Source organism: Carassius gibelio, chromosome B2 (genome assembly GCF_023724105.1).
Source record: "Carassius gibelio isolate Cgi1373 ecotype wild population from Czech Republic chromosome B2, carGib1.2-hapl.c, whole genome shotgun sequence".
Classification (NCBI taxonomy): Eukaryota; Metazoa; Chordata; class Actinopteri; order Cypriniformes; family Cyprinidae; genus Carassius; species Carassius gibelio.
In genome coordinates, this window is record NC_068397.1 from 28,265,112 (window position 1) to 28,285,824 (window position 20,713).

The 20,713-nt window shown below is 38.0% G+C and overlaps 1 protein-coding gene across 1 annotated transcript; it reads left to right on the forward strand.

Annotated features, from left to right (window-relative positions):
• Nucleotides 1–1,548: 1,548 nt before the first annotated feature.
• On the forward strand, nt 1,549–20,479 carry zcchc2 (zinc finger, CCHC domain containing 2). Its single transcript, XM_052548212.1, has 14 exons — nt 1,549–2,321; nt 4,511–4,619; nt 4,712–4,782; nt 10,599–10,670; nt 12,669–12,769; nt 13,517–13,611; nt 13,748–13,831; nt 13,922–13,958; nt 14,986–15,070; nt 15,565–15,632; nt 15,780–15,871; nt 16,007–16,099; nt 16,844–17,908; nt 18,992–20,479. The coding sequence occupies exons 1-14, from the start codon at nt 1,758–1,760 to the stop codon at nt 19,051–19,053; spliced, it is 2,598 nt and encodes an 865-aa protein (XP_052404172.1). The 5' UTR covers nt 1,549–1,757; the 3' UTR covers nt 19,054–20,479.
• The last annotated feature ends 234 nt before the right edge of the window (nt 20,480–20,713 follow it).

A 20,713-nucleotide genomic window follows, 5' to 3' on the forward strand; every position in this document is an offset into this window, starting at 1 on the left:
CACGAGAGATCATAAATGCCAACGGCTTGCTTGTACAACACAACCCAGCATTGCAATATGCAATAATTCCAGCCAATCAGAGATGAGACTGCTAAATTCTTACTGGCTGCCTTGACAACCAGTCACAGCATTCCTTGCATTTCCATGACAGCAAAAGAGGAAGAAAAAAAAAATGTGCATACATAATTATTATGCAAACTGATATTCTGGAAATTGCAAAATTAATGCATAATCATTGGATAGCAAAATGCTCAGTGGTTCAGCAGGTTCATTCATAAACATGTAGAAAAGATGCATGTTAACAGCAAAAGAATTAGGAATTAAGGTGAAAAATTAGATTTGAAATCACCAGGAACCATTTAGTCTCCAGCGCCACCATTTTCCAGCAACCTACCTGGAGTCTTCAGAAGTACAAGGTGTCATGTTCTCAGAGACTTAGGTTAACTATAGAATCCTAAAAAAATGACCCCTACTTCCTAAAAATCACATACTGGAGTCTAGTAAATTACTTGAAGACTGATTTGCAGCCTTGTCTCTGATTGGAATTGTGGCGTATTGTAATGCTGGGTTGTGTTGAGCAAGCCAGCCATCGGCTTTTAGAGAACATCAAGGGAGCAAGCTGAAAAGCCGCACACGTAAAAGAGAAGGTCTGCACACATCCAAAAACGTATTTTAAATGCAAAATAGATTTTAGGGCGCTCAAAATACTTTTTTTCTTTGCGAGACGTACATTTTCTTCACAAAACTCAGATTGTGCATGTGCAAAATGCAATTTTGTGTGCTCAAAATAACATCTTTCATGTGCAGAATTGTGGCGGAGATTTAACCCCATATGATGGGGAACCTCTAGGGGTTCACGCTGGTACTGCAATCAGTTCACAAATTAAAATTAAAATGTTTCCCTTATTTATACTCGAATAAATTGAAAAGTGCATAAATACATGCTTAACATAATATACACTGACATGAGATTGAAATAGTCCACTTCATGGTCATGACGTCGATTTTCGATTTATGAGTAAGAAAATATTGTGATTTACATAACTTGAAGAGGAGCAACTACACAGTCTAATACATCAAACATTTGAAGTCACTGTGTATAAAGGACTACAGTTTTTGTTAGATTCATTAGATACTAACCCTTCATGTATTGTAGTCCTTATTTAGCAGCTTGTTAGGAAGATATCTCTAATCATTTGTTACATGTTGAGTACTTTATGTCAAGTGTAAAAACAGCATTGCTAGTAGCAAGTCTCCAACACAAAACATTAAAATGTGACATGAGTCAAGGTCAATTTAATGTTTTAATGAGCGTACACCACTAAGGAACCTTTTTGTTGTTGTTGTTGTTGTCATAAATAAATGTAATTAAATTAATTACAGTGCCTTATATAATATTTCTAGAAGTAATTTTATATAAACAGAAGGCCACTCGAGTTTATGATTATAGAGTTTATTTCGTGGCATATTTAATTATGCAATTATTTAATCGTGTTAAATATTTGGTGAGTTTAGGACCCTGCGACTCTCATATGCCGAGTGGGTGGAGTCACAGATGATTGACAGGATATTCTGGAGGCACGGCAGGCGAGTAATCTGGCAAACTGACCACAGCCACACCGTCAGACTACAGACAGCAAATCTTAACGAAATTCCGCCCCAAATCGGGAACTTAATCGCATTTTGATGCCGAAATATTGGCCTGAAACTATCATCTATGGACTTCCATCTGTGATGTTCGTGTTTGAGAGCTGATAATGATGAAGATGAAGCTACGAGCGGCGGGAGGCGAAAATCACCGATGCGACTTGAATTCAGTTAACGGATCCGATCGGGAGAGCGGCACCCGAGCGGCTCAACTCGACAAGGAGGCGGTGTTCGAGTGGTTCGGCTTACAGCTGAACCCGTCCGGACGCGTGGAGCTGCTTTGCGGGCTGCTGCATATGTGTCAGCCGCTGGAGCTACGCTTCCTCGGCGCCTGTCTAGAGGATCTGGCCCGGAGAGATTTCACCGTCCTGCGGGATTATGAGATCCGGGCCAACTCCCCCGCTGATCTGGAGGGGCTTATGAACGTAAGCGACCCCGTTGTGCTGTCTAAACTGCTCGTTTATTTGTCTTTGCTCGGATCCAAGAGCAGGGAATGCGCCGGGATTCTGTTCAGGACGTTGAGTCGAATGGACGCCGGGATGTGCCGCGCTCTACCGGAGCCGGGGACCGTGGATCAACTGCGGCTGCTCTTCACGATGGGATCGTTACACCCGGCGTTCAGTTTCTATCAGCGGGAAGAGCTGCGAGCGCAGTTGGACAGACTCCAAAGATGGGTGTGTTATATTTACCTCAAAATCACTGACATTAAATAAACAGATGTTGTACAATACCACTGCAAATGAACCCTAAAATACCATAGGAATATCGAATACCATGGTATTCCTGGGAGTGCCACCCTTACCAAAATTTAAAAAAAAAAAAATAATAATAAAAAAGTCTTTTGACAGTACCATACTACAATGAGGGTATCAGATGGTAAAACCATGGTACTTCAGGGAATATTATGGTTCTACTATGGTACGTTTTCAAAAACATGGTAGTTCCTTTTTTATGTATTGGCTAAAGTCACTAATAAAAATCACCAAAAGCACAATGATATTACCATGGTTTTTTATGTGTGCACTATGCCAAGACCACCTTATTTTTTTTTTTATATTTCAAGTGGCATATAAATATGATGGTTTTCTGGACATCATGTTCGTATTGCCATGTGAAAATGGCAATAGCAAAGTGGTCTTGAGAATACTGCTCTTTAAGAAAAGTCCTGGCACAGGACCATGGTACATTGATGGTGTCAGATGGTAAAAACATGGTACTCCAGGGAATATTATGGTTCTACTATGGTACCTTTTCATGTATTGGCTAAAGTCGCTAATAAAATGAACAAATTACCATGGTCTTTCAGATGTATACTATTCTAATACATTGCATTCTTTGAAATGCATAGAGTAGCATATAAATAAAATCATATTCAAACTACCACAAGAACATAGCAATGTCATGGTATTCTTGGGAATACCAGCTTTATAGAAAAGTCCTGTGACATGATGGTATCAGATGATCGAAATATCATGGTGTAGCATGTGATACAATCATCGTTCCATGGTACCAACACTTAAACTCACACAAACTCGTAAATGAACGTGAATAGTCAAAAAGGAATGTGTGCTGGATCCCAGTTGGAATTTCTATCATACTTTTGAATCATTCCTAAAGGATCCCAACCAATTGGAATAAGTAACAAATAAGATCCTATTGGATAAACTGAAGTCCTTAGACAATAGTTTGATTCCTATTAAGTTTTTTTAAAGAGTCTTATTGGATATTAATGTTTAGCAGATCTTTAAATTTAATGTACTGAAATGTACTATTGGACAGTTAAAGGATTCACATGGCAGCCACAGTTGTTCCTGTAAGATTTTCTTCATTCCCGTTTATGTTTTACAGATGGATGTTCTTGTCTTGTTGGGAATTATTAGGAACGGAGTTCTTAAAAATCAAGTTACGTTGGAAATTCCTTCTAGGATTGGTTCCAATAAAGTCCAGTATGTTTCATGTTAGAACTTTTAACACTTAATTTTTTGACAAGGGACAGCCAGAGGTGTATCAGACATCTGCAGGATGCATGTACTCACGTCAGATTGACAGCTGTCAATATGTTCAGCCGTTTAAAGTGTCACCTTAAGCCAGACCCTGACAGGGAAAATCCTGGCAAATACTGTGGTCAAATATATTCACCACTCATTAATTAATTCAGAAACGCCAATCTAACAAAAGTGACACTGCATTTTGTAAATGCATGCCTGATAGTCTCATGTAAGTTATAGGTGTCAGCCAACCTCAATAGGAATATGCCAAATCAAATATCCAAACACTTTAATCCAATACAACCACATGATAGCCAGTTTGGTTTGCTACATTCATCTGTGTCTTGTAGGCTTGTGGTCATGTTATGTGTCCATTGCTATCTTCCCTAATCTCTTTTGATCTCCATGTGAATGACTTTATTGTGAGCTTTGCATTTTGTAAATGAGGTCATGTGTGGGTCTTTTCGTCGCATGGGACGTCCACGCTCATTAGACCGAATCAGGTCTCCAACATGACATTCTCTATCTGTTTATGAATGTCTGTTGTTTGTTTCTGATGTCAAGTTGGGAGTGATGTTAATGGTTTAAAATGATGGTGATGAGTCATGGTCATGTAAGCTGAGGCATTATGCTCACTTGTTTTAAAACAAGAGGAAACAGGGGATCCGTTGGTTCAATCAAATTAATTTTGACACATTGTAAACGACTGAATGACAGTTGTTTTCTTGCTTAAAATGACAGCTGCTTTTACTGTGGATAGGAAACAACCGTCAGCAATTATATAACCTCACATGTGTCTATTTTCCTCATCGGAGAGTTTGATGTTGGAAACCGATGAGTTTACTCACCTTCTTAATGACTTATTTTTCTTCCAGAGCCAGTTTTCCAGGCCGGGGTTCCTCTGTCCCCACCGGGAGAATGACGCAGACTGGACTCTTTGCAGCAACGCCAATCCACACCTCAGTGGCACATCACAGAGGAAAGGTATCTCACCTCTGCATGTTGAAATCCCTTTCAACGCACAGAAAAAAGTGAGAGTTGCAGCACTGTAACGATGATGTCTTTTGATGTTGCAGTGGTGCACATTGAGAAGATCGTCCTGAAGGAGGTTTCTATGGGAGGAGACGGCAGGCAGTACAGTTTTGAGGTGAGTTCAAAACCACATCAGAGACGCTGAGTTTCAGCACTGACATTTCATCTAAAAGAAGCTTAGAGAGCTCCAGGATTGTGGGAAATCATTAAGAATGATATGTACCCAGTTGTATGGCATGCCGATAAGAGAAAGACTTCTTAGAAAGTGAGGTAAGAAATGTTGAGGTAGTTATACAAAACTCAAAGACAAAATCCATACAGGTCCGCACATAATCTGTTTACAGATTTTCAGAGAATGCAAAAGACTGTTTTAAAATAATTAGTTAATTCTAATTCTAGCTAATTAGTTCATTCTAACAGATACCAAATAAAGTAATATTTGGAGATATTGAAAACATTTCCCCTTAACATGAAATCAAAATGGACTCTGTTCTTGTTTGTTATTCCAAAGAAACCTGTCTGGCTCCATCCTGGTATGTTAACACCCACGGTTCAGTCAATTCCCGATGGATAAAATTAAGTCCTACACCACATTTTTTTTCCTAATGTCCCACAGTTAATGTCTTAGTAGCAGCTGTTGTTTCAGATCTGCATGTACGCTTTTCCATTATTTATGGTGTTTAAAGGGTTACTCAACCCCAAAATGAAATTTTGGTATTAATCACTTACCCCCATGTTGGTCCAAACCTGTAAAAGCTTTGTTCGTCTTCGTAACACAATTTAAGATGCCAAGTAACTTACACTGTCAAGGTCCAGAAAAGTATGAAAGACTTCATCACTGCCATCAGTGGTTCAATCTGAATTTTATGAAGTGACGAGAACACTTTTTGTAGCATGAAGAAAACAAAAATAAATACTTTATTCAACAATTTGTCATCTCTGTGTTTCTCCGCATTGCCGTAGCGCCATTTTGGAGAATGCCAGCGACACAAGGATCGGTTTTCTACATGTATTTATGCTTTGATTTGAATGAAAACAGCGCATCTGTGCATCCGTGCTGACACAGAAGAGCGTAGGCTGCTTGTGTTCAGCGGATGTTCTCCAAAATGGCACTACGGTGATGCGGAGAGACAAATTGTTGAATAAAGTCATTATTTTTCTTTTTTTCACTTACAAAAAGTGTTCTTGTCGCTTCATAAAATTCAGATTTAACAACTGATGGCAGTGATGATGTCTTTCCAACTTTTCTAGACCTTGACAGTGCAATTTACTTGGCAGTCAATGGGACAGTCACAGGCCTCCCGGTTTTCATCCAAAATATCTTAAATTGTGTTCCAAAGACAAACAAAGCTTTTACGGGTTTGAAATAGGGCTGCACGATTAATCGCATGCGATTGTCATGCGTGTCTCTTTAGTAAATCTGGTTCTGTGATTAGCACTAAATATAAATCACCTGCTTCCAAATGGAGCGGCACTTAATTTACAGAGCCACAGTTCGCTGACAAGCTATGCAATATCGCGTTCATAATCGCAGATGAATAGAACATGGAGGTAAGTGATTAATGACAACATTTCCATTTTGGGGTGGAGGATCCCTTATAAAAGGCCTCAAAATTAACGCACACTCAGTCTCTGTGGTTCCAGACATGTCCTGAAGGCCGAGCTATGCTCTCGGCTGTGTACATGAGATTTCTGTCTCTCTGGGACAAGTGAGGAAACATGCAAAGCCTGAGCTGTAAACATCCGGTTGTTGATACAGAGTTGACCGCCTCCCCTAAGAGGCTTTGGCTCCGCTCACAGTGAGAGTATGGACCAGCGCCAAAACAGTCGGGGTAGAGAGAGAGAGGCCTGACTGAGAGAATTGTTTTTCTTTTACTTTGCCTAATGTATCGTGTAATTTTCAGGGTTGAAAATTATCCTGGAATCCTGGAATACAGTCTTGTCATAAAAGCTGGGTTGTGGGCATGGCATGATGAATATCCTGTAAAATGCAACATAGTGTACCAAGCAAAATATGACTCTGAGGAAAGCAAGATGATTATCTCACACTCTTGGGCAAGTAGCTTGTATTGGTTGGGCTGTACTGCAGTGGATTGTCTGATGTCTTTGAAAAGTGACATAAGTCATTTTGGCATTTGTAGTTTGAATAAATGGTCTATTTGGGCAACACAATTGCATTCATAGGGCTCTATGAAATCCATTAGATTTTTTTTTAAATTAAAATCCATTTTTTCAGATTGAATTTTTCAGGATTCTATTTTATTCATTTTATTTCTTTGAGAAAATGTGATTTCTCACTGTATGACTGATGTAAGTGAGAATGTGTCAGGGAATATCCCCCTTCTGACACTTTTAGGATTCTGGAAGCACAGATGCTCTGAAATCAGGATGAGTAATGACAGAAATGAAATCCAGCATCTTAAACCGAGAACACTAGTCTAGAGTTTTGGCTCAAGTGTTTATTGTGGGACGATTGTGAGGATGCAAAATAAAATCACCTAACATACGTGTTCTGGTCATGTTCAGCAATTAGTTTTAGATTAATATTATTATTTTTTTTTTTAAATAATAAAGCTGTTAGACTGTTTGCATATTGAACTCCTCTAAGACATCTTTAAATTGATTGCTATGACCCCTGCTATAGCTATTCTCATTGAGACTGGCACCTTTAGCTGTTGAGTTGTGACTCATTTTGTTTTTATTTTTAAAGCGTTGTATTTTTAGGATGCTTGCATATAGTTAGCTTATAGTAGCTTTGACAATTTCACTATTAATCAGATCTTGTAAAAGGTCAAGCTGAACAGTCTGCCTTTAAGTTATGGACTGTGTGTGAGTGAAAATTGGCTTTGACAAGTAAATACAACTTTACTTGACTGTTGCTACAAAACTTTTAGATATTTATAGCAAATAAAAAAAGAATTCCATAACAGCCTGTCCGTGCCTTTATTCAGTATTCGTAACCTAAAGGTTGTTTGGAGGCTTAAGTGCGAAGGAGACGTATTGAGGACACCCGTGAGGAGTCTTTCGCTCTGCTCTCCCCAGGATATATTAAGATAGAAAGCACTTCTGACAGAGATTTAATTGTTTAATGCCAGTCTCAAACTATGCGTTTTTTTGTTTTTTTCAGTCCTTTAGGATTGTACTTGTCAGACTGTACAAACATGATGATCATGTCACATTGTGGGGTCTCCGCTATCATTAAAGTCAGACTGATGCATTAAAGGCACAATATAGCTACATTTCCACCACTGGAACTTTACCCAGAAACTAGGGACTTTGGGCTGGTACTCTGTGTTTCCACCACAGGAACCAGGATCTAAATAAAGTTCTGGGTAAAAAGAAATGGCCCCTCAGCAAGTCCCTGCTCGAGAGGTAGTACTTTTTCAAAGGTACAGAACTTTTGGGGACAGGACTTGGGTGCTAAACATGCTGATTGGTTGATTTCTCATAGCACCTTGATTTCAATCACCATTTATTCTGATAATTTTTTAAATAACATATTACTGTTACTGTGTCATGAAATGTAGTTAAAAGTATTTCAGACGAGAATGTAGTTGTTCGGTATAATTGTTCCAGGTAATTTGGGTGGAAATGCAGCATTTTCGCTGCTAGAGTGCTATTTTCAAAACAAATAAATAAACAAAGGCATAGTTTGATGACGCTGTGACTGTGAGTCTGTGAGTATGGAATCATGGGAGTTGTCGTCTTTATCCCCACAGCTGATGCAATCCGATAGTTAAAATTGCTTATTTCTCTGGATTTAAACATTCTTTGAAACATTTGGGATAATGTAAGTACACAAGTCAGCAAAATATATAACACTGGTTTTTGGATTTTAATAAAAAAAATCTTACATATTGTGCCTTTTAAAAACAGGTGTGCGCAAGATAACTTGTCTGCAGTTCCACATTATTAACCCATACACGTTCAGTGACATGAAGACAGCGGCGCAACTGGTGTTTATTATCACAAAGGCAACGTATCGGATAAATTCTGTGAGATGAGGACGGGAGCGCCAGAGTTTATGCGGTTAGAAGAAATCTCTAGCATTAATTCTGATCATGGCTGTTTGATTTTAGAATTTTGTTGCAGGTCAAATTTGATTGCAACCCCCATTAATCGTCTGTCGGTGAACATGTCAAACCAGCAATCAAAGACCAGAGATTTTAGCCAAGGATTATAGGAATCTTTTAGGATTTTTTTAAATTTTTCTAAATCGTGGCCAAAATCACACAGTGTGAGCCGGGCTTAGGACCACAATCAATGTCACATTTGTTTGTTATCATCATAAGCAGCATAAATGCATGCTGTTACACATTATTTATAATGAAATATTCTCAGTGTGAACATAAAATCATTAGACGCTGAGATTTATGCACCATTCTGCCGAGTCCAATCCATCCCCATCAAAAAGATTGAAAGGTTGAAAGAATGGAATGAAAAGGAAAGTATTTCATGTTCTCAGCCAAATTTGAGCCACTACCTTTTCTCTGTCTGGCTTGAAGTCCTTATGTGAGTTGCATCCCAATCAGAAATCACCATGCGTCACTGGAAGACCGATTCTCCACCCTTTCCCAGGCTTACCACTGAACCCTGACCACCTGCGTCTCGCCAAACCCTACGATTAAGACATCAGTATTCACTGGAGAAGCAGACGTAATAGCATGCCAGCCCTTGTTAAGGCTAAAATATTTACTCAGTGCGTCGGGCTACCCGGGTGTTGAAAGAGCCGGTTTGGAGTTACAGATAAACACTTCAACACTTTTATTGTTGTCTGAGATGGATGAATTACCACAATTACAGGCATCATCTTATTGAGTCTTTGGGAGGGGATATCTGCCAGAACTTTCACAATGGATGCGATTTATTTGGACCTGTACTGTGTAATCCCACCAGAAACAGACTACAGTGAAAACAGTTTTGCACTTATGTGAATCCACAAACAAGGAAATGGCTCAAGACATTATCACAGCGCTTTTTTTTTTTTTTTAACATAGAGAAATGCTCCAACACAGATGTTGAGCCTACTTCATTTGTAAAAACAAGTTGTAAAGCGCAACAGATAGTTACCTTTTCTTGTAAAACATGACACCAACTATGTGCAGCAGCATGATTATCAAATGCCTTTTGGCTTGAATCGGCCTCATTTGTGATTTAAAAAGACAGTAAAAGATGTAAAATTAAGTAATAGGCCTATTTAAATGTAAAATAACTTATTTTTTTTATATATTTTAATGTCATTCATTCCTGTGATGCAAAGCCGATATTTTTTTTCATTGCTTCAGTCTTCAGTGTAACATGATCTTGAGTAATCATTATTATATGATGATTTGCTGTTCAACGGACATTTCTTATCAATGTTGAAAACAGTTGTGTGGCTTTTAATATCTTTGTAGAAACTTTTGTGTCTTTGATGAACACATTTGAACATAATTCAAATCTAAAAGCTAAAGTTGTGTTGAATTAATTGAAACCAAGTGAACTCTAGTAGCTGAAATGCTCAAGTGCAAAAAACACAGTGCAATGACCCAATTTGGTGGAAAACTGATTCTGGGCGTATACCCCATTTTGATGTCATTGTGTTTATTTGGGCTGGTTTAAATATTTTAGGTATGCCTAGATTTAAATGGGAGATTCCATTGGAATATTTTATTTACCTAGCACATCGTAATCTCCGAAAATGAGCTAATAGTCTAAGAGCTCAAATGTTCTTCTCTTTCTGTAATGTCATTTCTGGAACCTAAACTTTTGAAATATTTGACCGAGGAAATGTGAAGAAATCCATGTTAAGGCATCTGTGGCAAAAGGACAAGCACAATTATTCCTGTCTGAGTGAAATATGATGAGCTCTGGGGAATCCAAGTAAAAGATCCATTACGCTCAGGCCGATGAGAGCAATACTGGTCTCATTGAGTTTCTCCTCTTTTGCAGGTGAAATGGTCAGACTCTTCATCTAGTGCCATCACCAAAAGTCATCGGGAGTTGGAGGAATTTCTATTAAAGGTGAGCACAGAGACGTAGGTCTTTTGTTGTGGTTTTTGTGCTTGTTTAGTCACATGGGACTGTAGCACATGCCAGTGAGCCCACCGGTTGGGCAAGATGCCACCTGGCCAGACCAGCGAGGGACATTGTCCATCTGTTTCCACTTCTATTTTCCTCTCTCTGGCTCTGTTCATAATGAAATACTGAAAATGAAATGATAAAAACTTCAGTGTTTTTTTAACAACATTTAGAAACTATTACAGTATTTCCTTATATTATAAATTGTCTTTTATGTTTTCAAGATCCATTTCAATTATTGTTTTATTTTATGTGCATTGGTCTTTTTTCATTTTTAATAGTTCAAATTTTTGCATACAAAATACATAAATATTACATAAATTATTTTAGCTTTATATCGATTAATGTTTTACAATTTATACACATTTAAAACCTTTAGATTTACAGCATACTATCTTTAAAAACAGTGTACAAAACCGTATGTAATTTGAAAAGAAATGTAAAATGATCCTTGCATGTTTATTTTAGTGATTGCCATCCTGTTTTCATTTTGGAAATAGTTAATGGCAATTTTTTGTTTTTCATTAATTACAAACAATTTAATACTTTGGGAATGTAATGTTAAGCAGGGCTCCAAACTGAAACTAAAATGGTCGCAACCATAAAAATGTAATTGTGAGTGAAGTTTTTGCTGATGTTGTGTTCACGTATTAAACCGATGATGCGCATCACAGAACCAATTTGGTATTACAAAGAATTATTGGTTTTTAATCTGTTTTTAAAGAGATAGTATGCTGTAAATCTAACCGTTTTAAATTATTTAGTCAAAGGCTCCTGAAAGAACCATCCCTTTCTCAACTTTTTATAATCTGAAGAACCTTTTGTGAAACGTAAAGGTTCTTCAGATGTTAAAGGTTCTTTATGAAGCCATTTAGACAATAAAGGTTCTTCTGTGGCATCGGGAAGCACCTTTATTTTTAAGAGTGTATGAGAACATTTACAGGATGCATTGAAGAGGAGCCTAAACCACACTCAGTGGCCACGTGATGCTTATGATCCATGATATTGGTACAGATTCTGTGTAATAAACAATGCATGACTATATTTCAAGTTGGAAAATACATTTAGCTCCCACTTTAATCCTACCAGATTGGATTAAAATGCTGATAAAGGCGAGAAAAGATGAGACATAAACACATGACAGTATGATTAAAATGTAAATAAAAAAATTAATAAATCATGTTAATTCTGTGTCACCTTAAAAAATCTTTTGCCGCCTATTTTTTTTTTCCTATAGGAGCCAATGGCTCCTTAAATGTTTTTTTTAGTTTGGAGCCCAGCGGAGAATTTTGGTTGTGCACTGCACATTTTGTCTAATATAGCTAGTTGGATCATCACAGTATTTTTTGCATACCTTAAGGCTTAAGCCAAAAACTGCATACCTTGAACCAAAAACCCCAATGACTTGTACATACACTATATGGACAAAAGTATTGGGACACCCTTTTCTTTAGAACAGAAAAAGGCATTTCCAAAACTGTTGCAACTTCGATAGAAACATAATTCATACATTTAAAAATTGTATTTCCATCTCTGTTGCAAGAGTTTTGGAAGTGTCTAAAATGACTGTACCCATATGTACAAATCATTGGTGTTTTAGGCTCAAGATCTGCATTAAAAGTCAGACCTAATGCGTTCAGCTGGGATTAGGACTTGGCTTTCTGCAGAGTTCTTCCACACTGACTGAATCAATCATTTCTTTCTGAACCTTGCCTTATACACAGAGGCATTGTCATGTTAGAATAGAAAAGGGTCCTGTCCAAACTGTTGCCATAAAATTAGAAGCACACAATTCCCTAGAATATCATTAAATTCTTAACATTAAGATTTGTACTCATAGAAACCTGTTCAATAGAAGAGGGTGTCCATATACTTCATGTAGCATAGCTGTATTGAATTTAAATTGCAAAGTGAGGTAAAATAATCCCTCTGTCTCTCTAGCTTCCTAAGGATCAGAGTCCTGATGGCTTTGAGAAGGGTATCGTCAGGTTACTCAGTCGTAGAGATCAATGTGAATCCAGAGAACTGGAGAGAAACCTCAGGTAAATCTCATCTCACTCGTAACTAGAATAATTGTGTCTTTGCATAATTGTGTTTATAAAAAAAAAAAAAAGTTGCATCCTTTTGCATTTATTTTTCTCAGCTTCAACTGCTTATGTTCTCTCTTTTTGTTCAGTTTGATACACTATTCACTGTCATTATAATCACATTATAGTCTTTCCTTGCAGCTGTGTCATGGGATAAATGCAGTTGTGCTGAAAGCATAAATTTCAGTGCAATTCCTAAATCTGAAAGTCTCGGTGCTAAACCAAAAACAACATTGAGCCTTGCATAACTAGCATATTTTAAAACGCTAAATACAAGTGCATTAGTTTTATTAGTTTCAAACTGTGGTGGACTTGGAGAGGATTACGACTGCTAACCTAAACCTATTCAGAACTGTTTCCTGACTACAGATGTTCAAATGATATAGTATTAGACAGATGGTTTTTAATTCTTCAGAGATTGAAAGATTTGGATCAAGTCCGTCACTAAATTGTCAAAGGGATTCAGTGTTCAATTCTTTTTTTTTGTTGTTGTCACAAAAAACAAAGTGTATTTTTCAAGTCCCACAACACATGGCAGTATTTAGGTCAGTAACACTGATGTCAGGACCAGAGGGGATTCTGCTTCCTGTAGGACAGCTTAGATGTGGTGAAAATAAAACATCAGTGACTGTTTTAATACCTTTTAACTTTCTCTCTCTCTCTCTCTCTCTCTCTCTCTCTCTCTCTCGTGTTCGTTTGCAGGGAGAAGTTCCTGTCTCTATCACAGGATGTCCTTCAGAGATGTGATGTTTCCAGGTTCTTCCTGTCTGATGCTTCTGTACTGCCATGCAGCCACTGTGAGAATCCTTCCGACTGGCCAACCAGAAAATGCTATCAGTTGATGACTAATGTTAAAATGACTAAATATCATTATATTAATAGGCCGAGCATGATTTCACTGTGTAACACTTGCCCATCTGCTCGTCTCTGCAGGTACCAGTGCGCCCGTAGCCAGAATCCATCAGCCTGAACGCGGTTTCTCTGAGGACTGCTCCGAGACGTCCAGTCTGGAGGAGGGTGAGAGAGATACAGACCTGTCAGATCTGCCCTACAAACACTTGCCAACACTCATGCTCTGGTCTCATCAGTGACTTTTCTCTTTTACAGATGTGGAGGCTTACAGCGTCAGAGCTGCGGGACTGAGGTACACCTTCACCGACCGAACAAATTCATATTTTAATACAGCAAGGATGCATTCAATTGATCAAAAGTGACAGTTAAGACTGTGTAGGAAAGGATTCCATTTCAAATAAATGCTGTTTTTTTTTGTTTTTTTTTACTTTCTATTCATTAAAGAATCCTAAAATATGCATCACTGTTCCTAATAAGAAAAGTTTTCAACACTGATAATAATAAGAAATGTTTCTTGAGCAGCGAATTAGCTTATTGATATGATTTCTGAAGATAATGTGACACTGAAGACTGGAGTAATGATGCTAAAAATTCAGCTTTGCATCACAAGAATAAATTACATGAAAATAACTGTCTCTATTTGAATATAAAGCCACCGTTTTTTTCATATTCCACTATGTTCTTCCCTCAACTTTCATTCCAAGCACCATTCATTCCTTAAGATCCAAACGGATTAATTTAGAAGCTACCAAACACTTCATGCGTTCCCCTATTTAAAATCGCCACGTTTTATTTTGTGTCACCATACTTACTTGAGTGACCGTCTTTAAATAGGGAAAACATGGAAGTGTTTGGTGAAACACTCATCTAAGATAAGGGAAGAACATAATGGAATATGGAAAAATGGTGGTGTTTTCCTTTGAATTTTAATATATATATATATTTTATATTTCTGCTTTACTTTTTGATCAAACAGAGGCAGCCTTGATGAGCATATCTGATGAACACTTTTTACAAATACATTAAAAAAGACATCAACATCAGCATATATGTTGTTATAATTTTTTATTTCTTTTTTTGTTTGTGAGTTTTGTTTAGCTTGTAAAGTGTACTTTAAAAAAAAAAAAAATTAAATGTAACTTGGTTTGATATTTTATTATCTAACGCAATGACATTCATGTATTAAGTTTGGCTTACGTGTCCAAATACTTGAGGCCGCTGTACACGATTTAATATCAGGTCTGTCTTGTAAGGGTCAGTAGAGTAAACCATGTTTATGGTCATTTCTTGTCACATAATCAGTTTTCTTCTCCCTGTAGTAATCAGCGCTCTGAATGCCAGAGGAGAGGAAACTGTGAGCAGAATGGAGAGAGAGTTTGGAAGAAAGAAACTGAATTGGAACAGGTGAAGCCGTGAAATTGTTTCTCGTTCTTTGGTATTCTGGGAATAGCATACGACTGAGATATGTGCTTCTGCAGTCTGAATACTGTGCACACAGTCTGCAATTTTTTAATGCATACTGTCTATAAAGAATAAGTTAAATCTTGTATATTACAATTTAGAAAATCATTACCATAAGTTAGTCATGAATGAAAAAGGAAGTACATTTTTCAATACATTTTTAACATCTTTTTTTACTGTTGGATTGGACTGTCAAAAGTTCTGGGGTTTTTATACAGAATTGGATTAAAAATGTTTGGCAACCACTTTTATTTTTTTTTAAGGAAGAAAAGATGCAATTTTGAAGTGAATTAAACATGCATCTAATGGACTAAGCTGATTGCAGTGTAGCAATACTACTTCACTATTTTGCATAGTATTTAAAAAAATTAAATATAGACAAAGTTGTTCATTGTTTTGAGGCATGTTAGACATATTCACACTCTGTCTGCCTGCAGAGCTGCACAAATGACAGAAGGATCTTCACAGCTGGACAGAAGAACAAAGGAAGGCCAGCTGGAAAAAGGTACACAAACACTGTTGAGTTGCCCTCTATATGAGTGCAGATTGAAATGTTGACCTGGTCTTATTTCAATATTTTGAAATGCAATGAGGCATGAATACTCACTGATGCATTGGGCTTATGGTCACGACTGCTGATGTATGTTTTCAGGGATAGAGGCAGACGAGTTACTGGTGTCAAGACTTCTAATGGAATCCAGAAGCCTTCTGCAGCACTGATGATCAACCAGTCAGCTTCCAAAGGTCTTTGTGCCATGGCTAAAATATAACAAAGCGAAAATGATTGATATCTGTGCATCTCCAAATACATACCGCATACATGTACTACTCCCTTACAGATAACTACAGCTGTGTTTTCTTCTGTCTTTTGGTATGTAGACACAGGAAGGGACCGGTATGGGGACTCCTCATCAGAGAGCTCTAACTCAGTGCCGTCAAGTCCTGTTCACCAGAAGAGCCCGGAGGACCAAGGTGTGTTATTCATAAAGTAACTAGTTAATAAAAAAAAAAAAAATGTAATTTACTGAACCTCATGTTGTTCCAAACCCATACAACTTTGTTTTGTGAAACACAAAAGGAGACATTTAGCAGAACGACAAACTCCGTCACGTCTACACAGAATAGTGCTTATAAATAAGAAGAAAGCAAGTCAAATTTGGTTCCATTTAATAGATTATCCTCCAAAAATTGTAATTCTTATCAATCCAAAAATTGTCTTTGGAGGGCATCTCCATGTGATCTAACAACAGAGTTTTTACGGTTTTTCAACAGTGACCCAAAAACTGCTCCAGTATTGTTTTAGTGCATATATATATATATATATATATATATATATATATATATATTAGCTTGATCATTTTATATTTCCAATTATTTCAATTCAAATTTGATGTATAGTAGTTAGTTTTAGCCTTTTTTTCTGTTAGTTTTAGTAATTTTGCTACTTTAACTTCTCATTAAAAAAAAAACTTTATTTATATAATTTATTTAAAGTATATGACTGGTTTCAGTTACAGAAAACGGAATAACCAATGTAATTGTTTTTGTTGTTGTTTTGTTCTGTCTTTTATTGTCACAGAAATACTACTGTGAATTATATTATTTATTTAATTCACTGTTGGGGCAAATGAAAATGCAAAAGTTCCATGTTTGCTGTAGTTCCATTATGAATTATTAAATGAAATCTACATGATGATTTAATGTGTGTGTCTTCAGATACAGAGAGTCAGTCTGATAACTCGGTGCAGGAACCAGCTGAAAAGACTCACCTCGCCAAAGGCGTTGGCGGGAAAGCAGTTGCCATGGTGAATCCATTAGTTCCCGAGACCCAGAATGTTCCGCAGCCTCCTTCAGTGGTGGAGCTGGCGCTGACCGCGTGCCTCCCTTACGCCCTGCAGTACAACACCACCCCTCAGAGAGACGCGGGGCAGGGTAAGATAACCATCACCATCCCGCTGGCCCAAGACCCTGGAGCATCATCAGCCAGCACTCACCCACAGCAGCAGCCACCGCTGGGAGCGTTCAGCATCCTCTCGCCCGGCCAGTGTCCTCTGCAGCCCGCTAACACCACCACGGCCAACAACCCCATCAAAACAAACGCCAAGGCCACTGTTACTGCCAACGTCCCTTCCAGCTCAAGTTCCGGCAGTAGCCAAGTACCAGGACCTTGCCCCACAACTGTACCAACGCACACCCCGGGACCAGGGCCCCTGCCGGCCTCTGCGGTCACACACAGCACCGCTCAGAACAACTCCTTGTCCTACATCAACTGCTCCAGTCTGCCAGTTATGCCACAAGCAAGTGGTACACAGCAGCAGCAGCAGCAGGGGGGCTGCAACGCCTGTGGCTGCCGTGGCACCTGTGGAGGAAACAGTGCCCACCAGACACCCAGCTACTTCCTGCCGCCCCAGCCCCAACCTGCCCGTCAGATGTTCGGGCCACCACCTGCATTCTTCCATCTCCCTCCCTCTCTATGCAACAGCTTCCCTTCCCAGGGTCACCAGAATAACGGGGCGCCGCTGTCCTTCTACGCCCACACTGGTCCTCCTGCAGCGTTCCTGCACGCTCACTCGGAGCACATGCTGGCATCGCAGGCTGGATACAGTCTGCCTCAGATGCACCACTTCCGTCACTATTACCCACCTGTCTTTCCGCCGGTTGGCATGATTTCTAGCGGAACCAACATGAAGAAGACCAACAACATGTCCTGCTACAACTGCGGCAAGAGCGGACATTACGCTCAAGACTGCAAACAACCGACCATCGACGCCGGGCTGACAGGTATGAAGATGCCATATATATATATGTGTGTGTGTGTGTGTGTGTGTGTGTGTGTGTGTGTGTGTGTGTGTGTGTGTGTGTGTGTGTGTGTGTGTGTGTGAATATATGTTGTTAACAAAGAATTATCTAACTCTTTATGAGATAAATTGGGTTTTAAAATAGACAGTGAGTAAAGGATACAAAGTTTCTAGTACACGATTAGACCATTTAAAAGGCATTCTCATGTAATTTTTGAATGGTGCTTCACCTTATGGTGCATTAATTTCAGTGTTTAATGCTAAATAAAGGAGAGAAATTTAGCAATTTTTTATTAATAAAAAAGAAATCTATGTAGTATCTATCCATCTTTATCTCTGTATATGTATAGACACACAGTAGTAACTAATGAAAACTGTAAATATATTCCATTTAATTGTTTTATTTCTTTGTAGATTATTAAAATCTGAATTAAGATTTTGTAAATAGGGCTAACGTTTCATTGTAAACTACAAACATAATGACTGTATCATAAAACTAAATATCACGGTATTTTACTTACCTCAGATCGCTTTTAAACCCACTTTAGGTTTTTTTTTTTTTTTTTGTCAGAGAAAGATAGTGGTCATAACGGTGGCTGAACCCCTAAAAACCACACTTAAGTAACACTAGCATATATTTGTGTGCGTTATTCCACATCGTGTTAAGTCAATTCCATTTTTTGGAAGGAAAACAGAAAGAAATTCAAGTCGTTTTCACTCATTTTACTCATTTTCTCCTTTCTCCACTTGAGTCTCGCGCGAACGGGGTAACGGCTTGTTTGTGTCAGTAAAAGCAATAAATTTGAATGTAGAAAGTGAACAAGATTTTATTGTTACGGTATTATTATAAACGCCTCGCACCCACGCTTTGTAATGCACTGAACCAGTTTTATAAACTTCATTTTATGTACATTTTATGTACTTAGATGTTTTTGTGTTGCTGTGGCAGTTAAAAACCTCAAGGGGGCGCGAGAGTTAGCTACTTGAGTAGCTTGTGCCAGATACTTTTTTCCAGCCTTATTCTTTAGCTCCATATCACTTGTAAACCCCTTTCTATTTGTTTCAGGTGGTTTCCGGCTGAAGTACGTTGCCCCAAACTCCTCAGAAGCATTAGATAAAACCGACTGACAGCGAGCAGGGGACTGAAGCCCGGCGAGCCAGTGATTCCAGAGACCCTTGAGATCGTTCTGTTCAGTTTCTTCAAGCCTTGTCCAGAGAGCAAAACAACAAAAAAAGAGCCAATGCAAGAAGAGTTGCTTAAACTTAATGGGATCTCTTAGAAATTAAATTATCTTAATGTTATAGTTTAAATAGGATGGATTGCCAGATGATTTTTGTTTTAGGTTCAGACTAGTTTATTGTTGTCAGAAGGATTTTATATGAGCTGATGTTCTCATTCTTGAGTCCTTTAGTGCAGTATTGCTTTTTTCTGACACGGGTGAATCTTTATAGGATTTTATACATGTTGCAAGAGAAAACGACAAGAAAAGTACTGAGAAAAAAAAAGGAATATTTTGCAAGTTAATTTTGTTATTAAAGATGCGCTTGTTCTCTTGCTGATAGTGGTTTATAATGATGCTCTTGCGACATTATACGCTGCTGGTTCGCCATGTTCTCATTCTGAATGCGATGCACTACAACTGTTGTTCTCCATAAAATGTGAGTCAGGTGTTTAAAATGCACTGAAAGAGCCTGATCTGCAGTCCTGCCTCTCATCTACACGTGCTGACCACTAGAGAGCAGCTCCAGCCCGCGCAGACTTCTTATTATAGGAGACAAAATCCTTCATACATGCACTGTTAGAGGAAATGCAATTGTAATTTCCACATGAGATACTCTGTAACCAAGAGTTTCGTTAGGCCAACTTTGAGCATCATAATATCTTGCTTGAGTGCTAAATATTTTCTTGCATACTCAAAGAACCAGAAGGCGAATGTTTGTGCCTATTGCCATGCAAGCAGCTGGAAGTGTATTTAAAATAATTTCAAGAGTCTTGATTCTTTGTGATTTAAGTACATATTTAAAATGTCAAAGTTGTATTTCTGAAATCTTGTTGCGATATTTTTTGCCAAAGCAGCCCTTTTTTTAAATATATAGAAGGAGATTTGGCATGTTTGTATTGAGAAAATAAATTTTATTTTGATATTTTCAAGAGATAAGGGCTCAAGGCCCTTCATGCTTGTCCAGGTGTTTTTAGCACATTTATGATTAGTAACATGCAGTGGACTAGACGAGTTGCTTTCCTCAACAGTGAGTTGCAGGTTTTGAAATGTGCTTTCATTCAGTTCTGTAAATTGTTTCTAATCTGTAAACTGACTTTAAAGGGAGCTAACTACTCGAGGTTGAAACCTGTCGACTGTATTCGTTTTTATAGATTTATGAAGCTGTACTGTATGAACAAGGTTTGATATCTGCCTCTGAGTTTACGTTTACTGTATTTCATATGTAATTGTTGATTAATCTGAACTGAGATGTCAAATTAATCTGATCACATTTGCTTTTTTGGCAAATTGGTAATTTCTGTCAAGATATTAGCAATAAATATAAAAACCCATTTTGTGGTGTTGCTTTTGATTAGAAAGTAGCCATTGAGTTGTATATCATAAGAAAAAACAAATAAACAAAAAAAATCTATGACTATGTAAGTCAATGGCTACCAGTTGTTTGGTTCAAAGCAGTCTTCAAAGAATCATCTTGTGTGTTCAACAGAATAAAGAAACTCAAACAGGTTTAAAATAACTTGAAGGTGAGTAAATGATGAGAGAATTGTCATTTTTGGGGGGTGAAC

Excerpts from the sequence above, each read along its gene's own strand:
- zcchc2 (XM_052548212.1), top strand. The coding sequence starts at position 1,758 with ATGATGAAGATGAAGCTACGAGCGGCGGGAGGCGAAAATCACCGATGC. Across the intron at positions 15,872-16,006 it reads CAACCAGTCAGCTTCCAAAG|ACACAGGAAGGGACCGGTAT; the intron begins GTCTTTGTGCCA and ends TTTGGTATGTAG. Across the intron at positions 16,100-16,843 it reads GAAGAGCCCGGAGGACCAAG|ATACAGAGAGTCAGTCTGAT; the intron begins GTGTGTTATTCA and ends GTGTGTCTTCAG.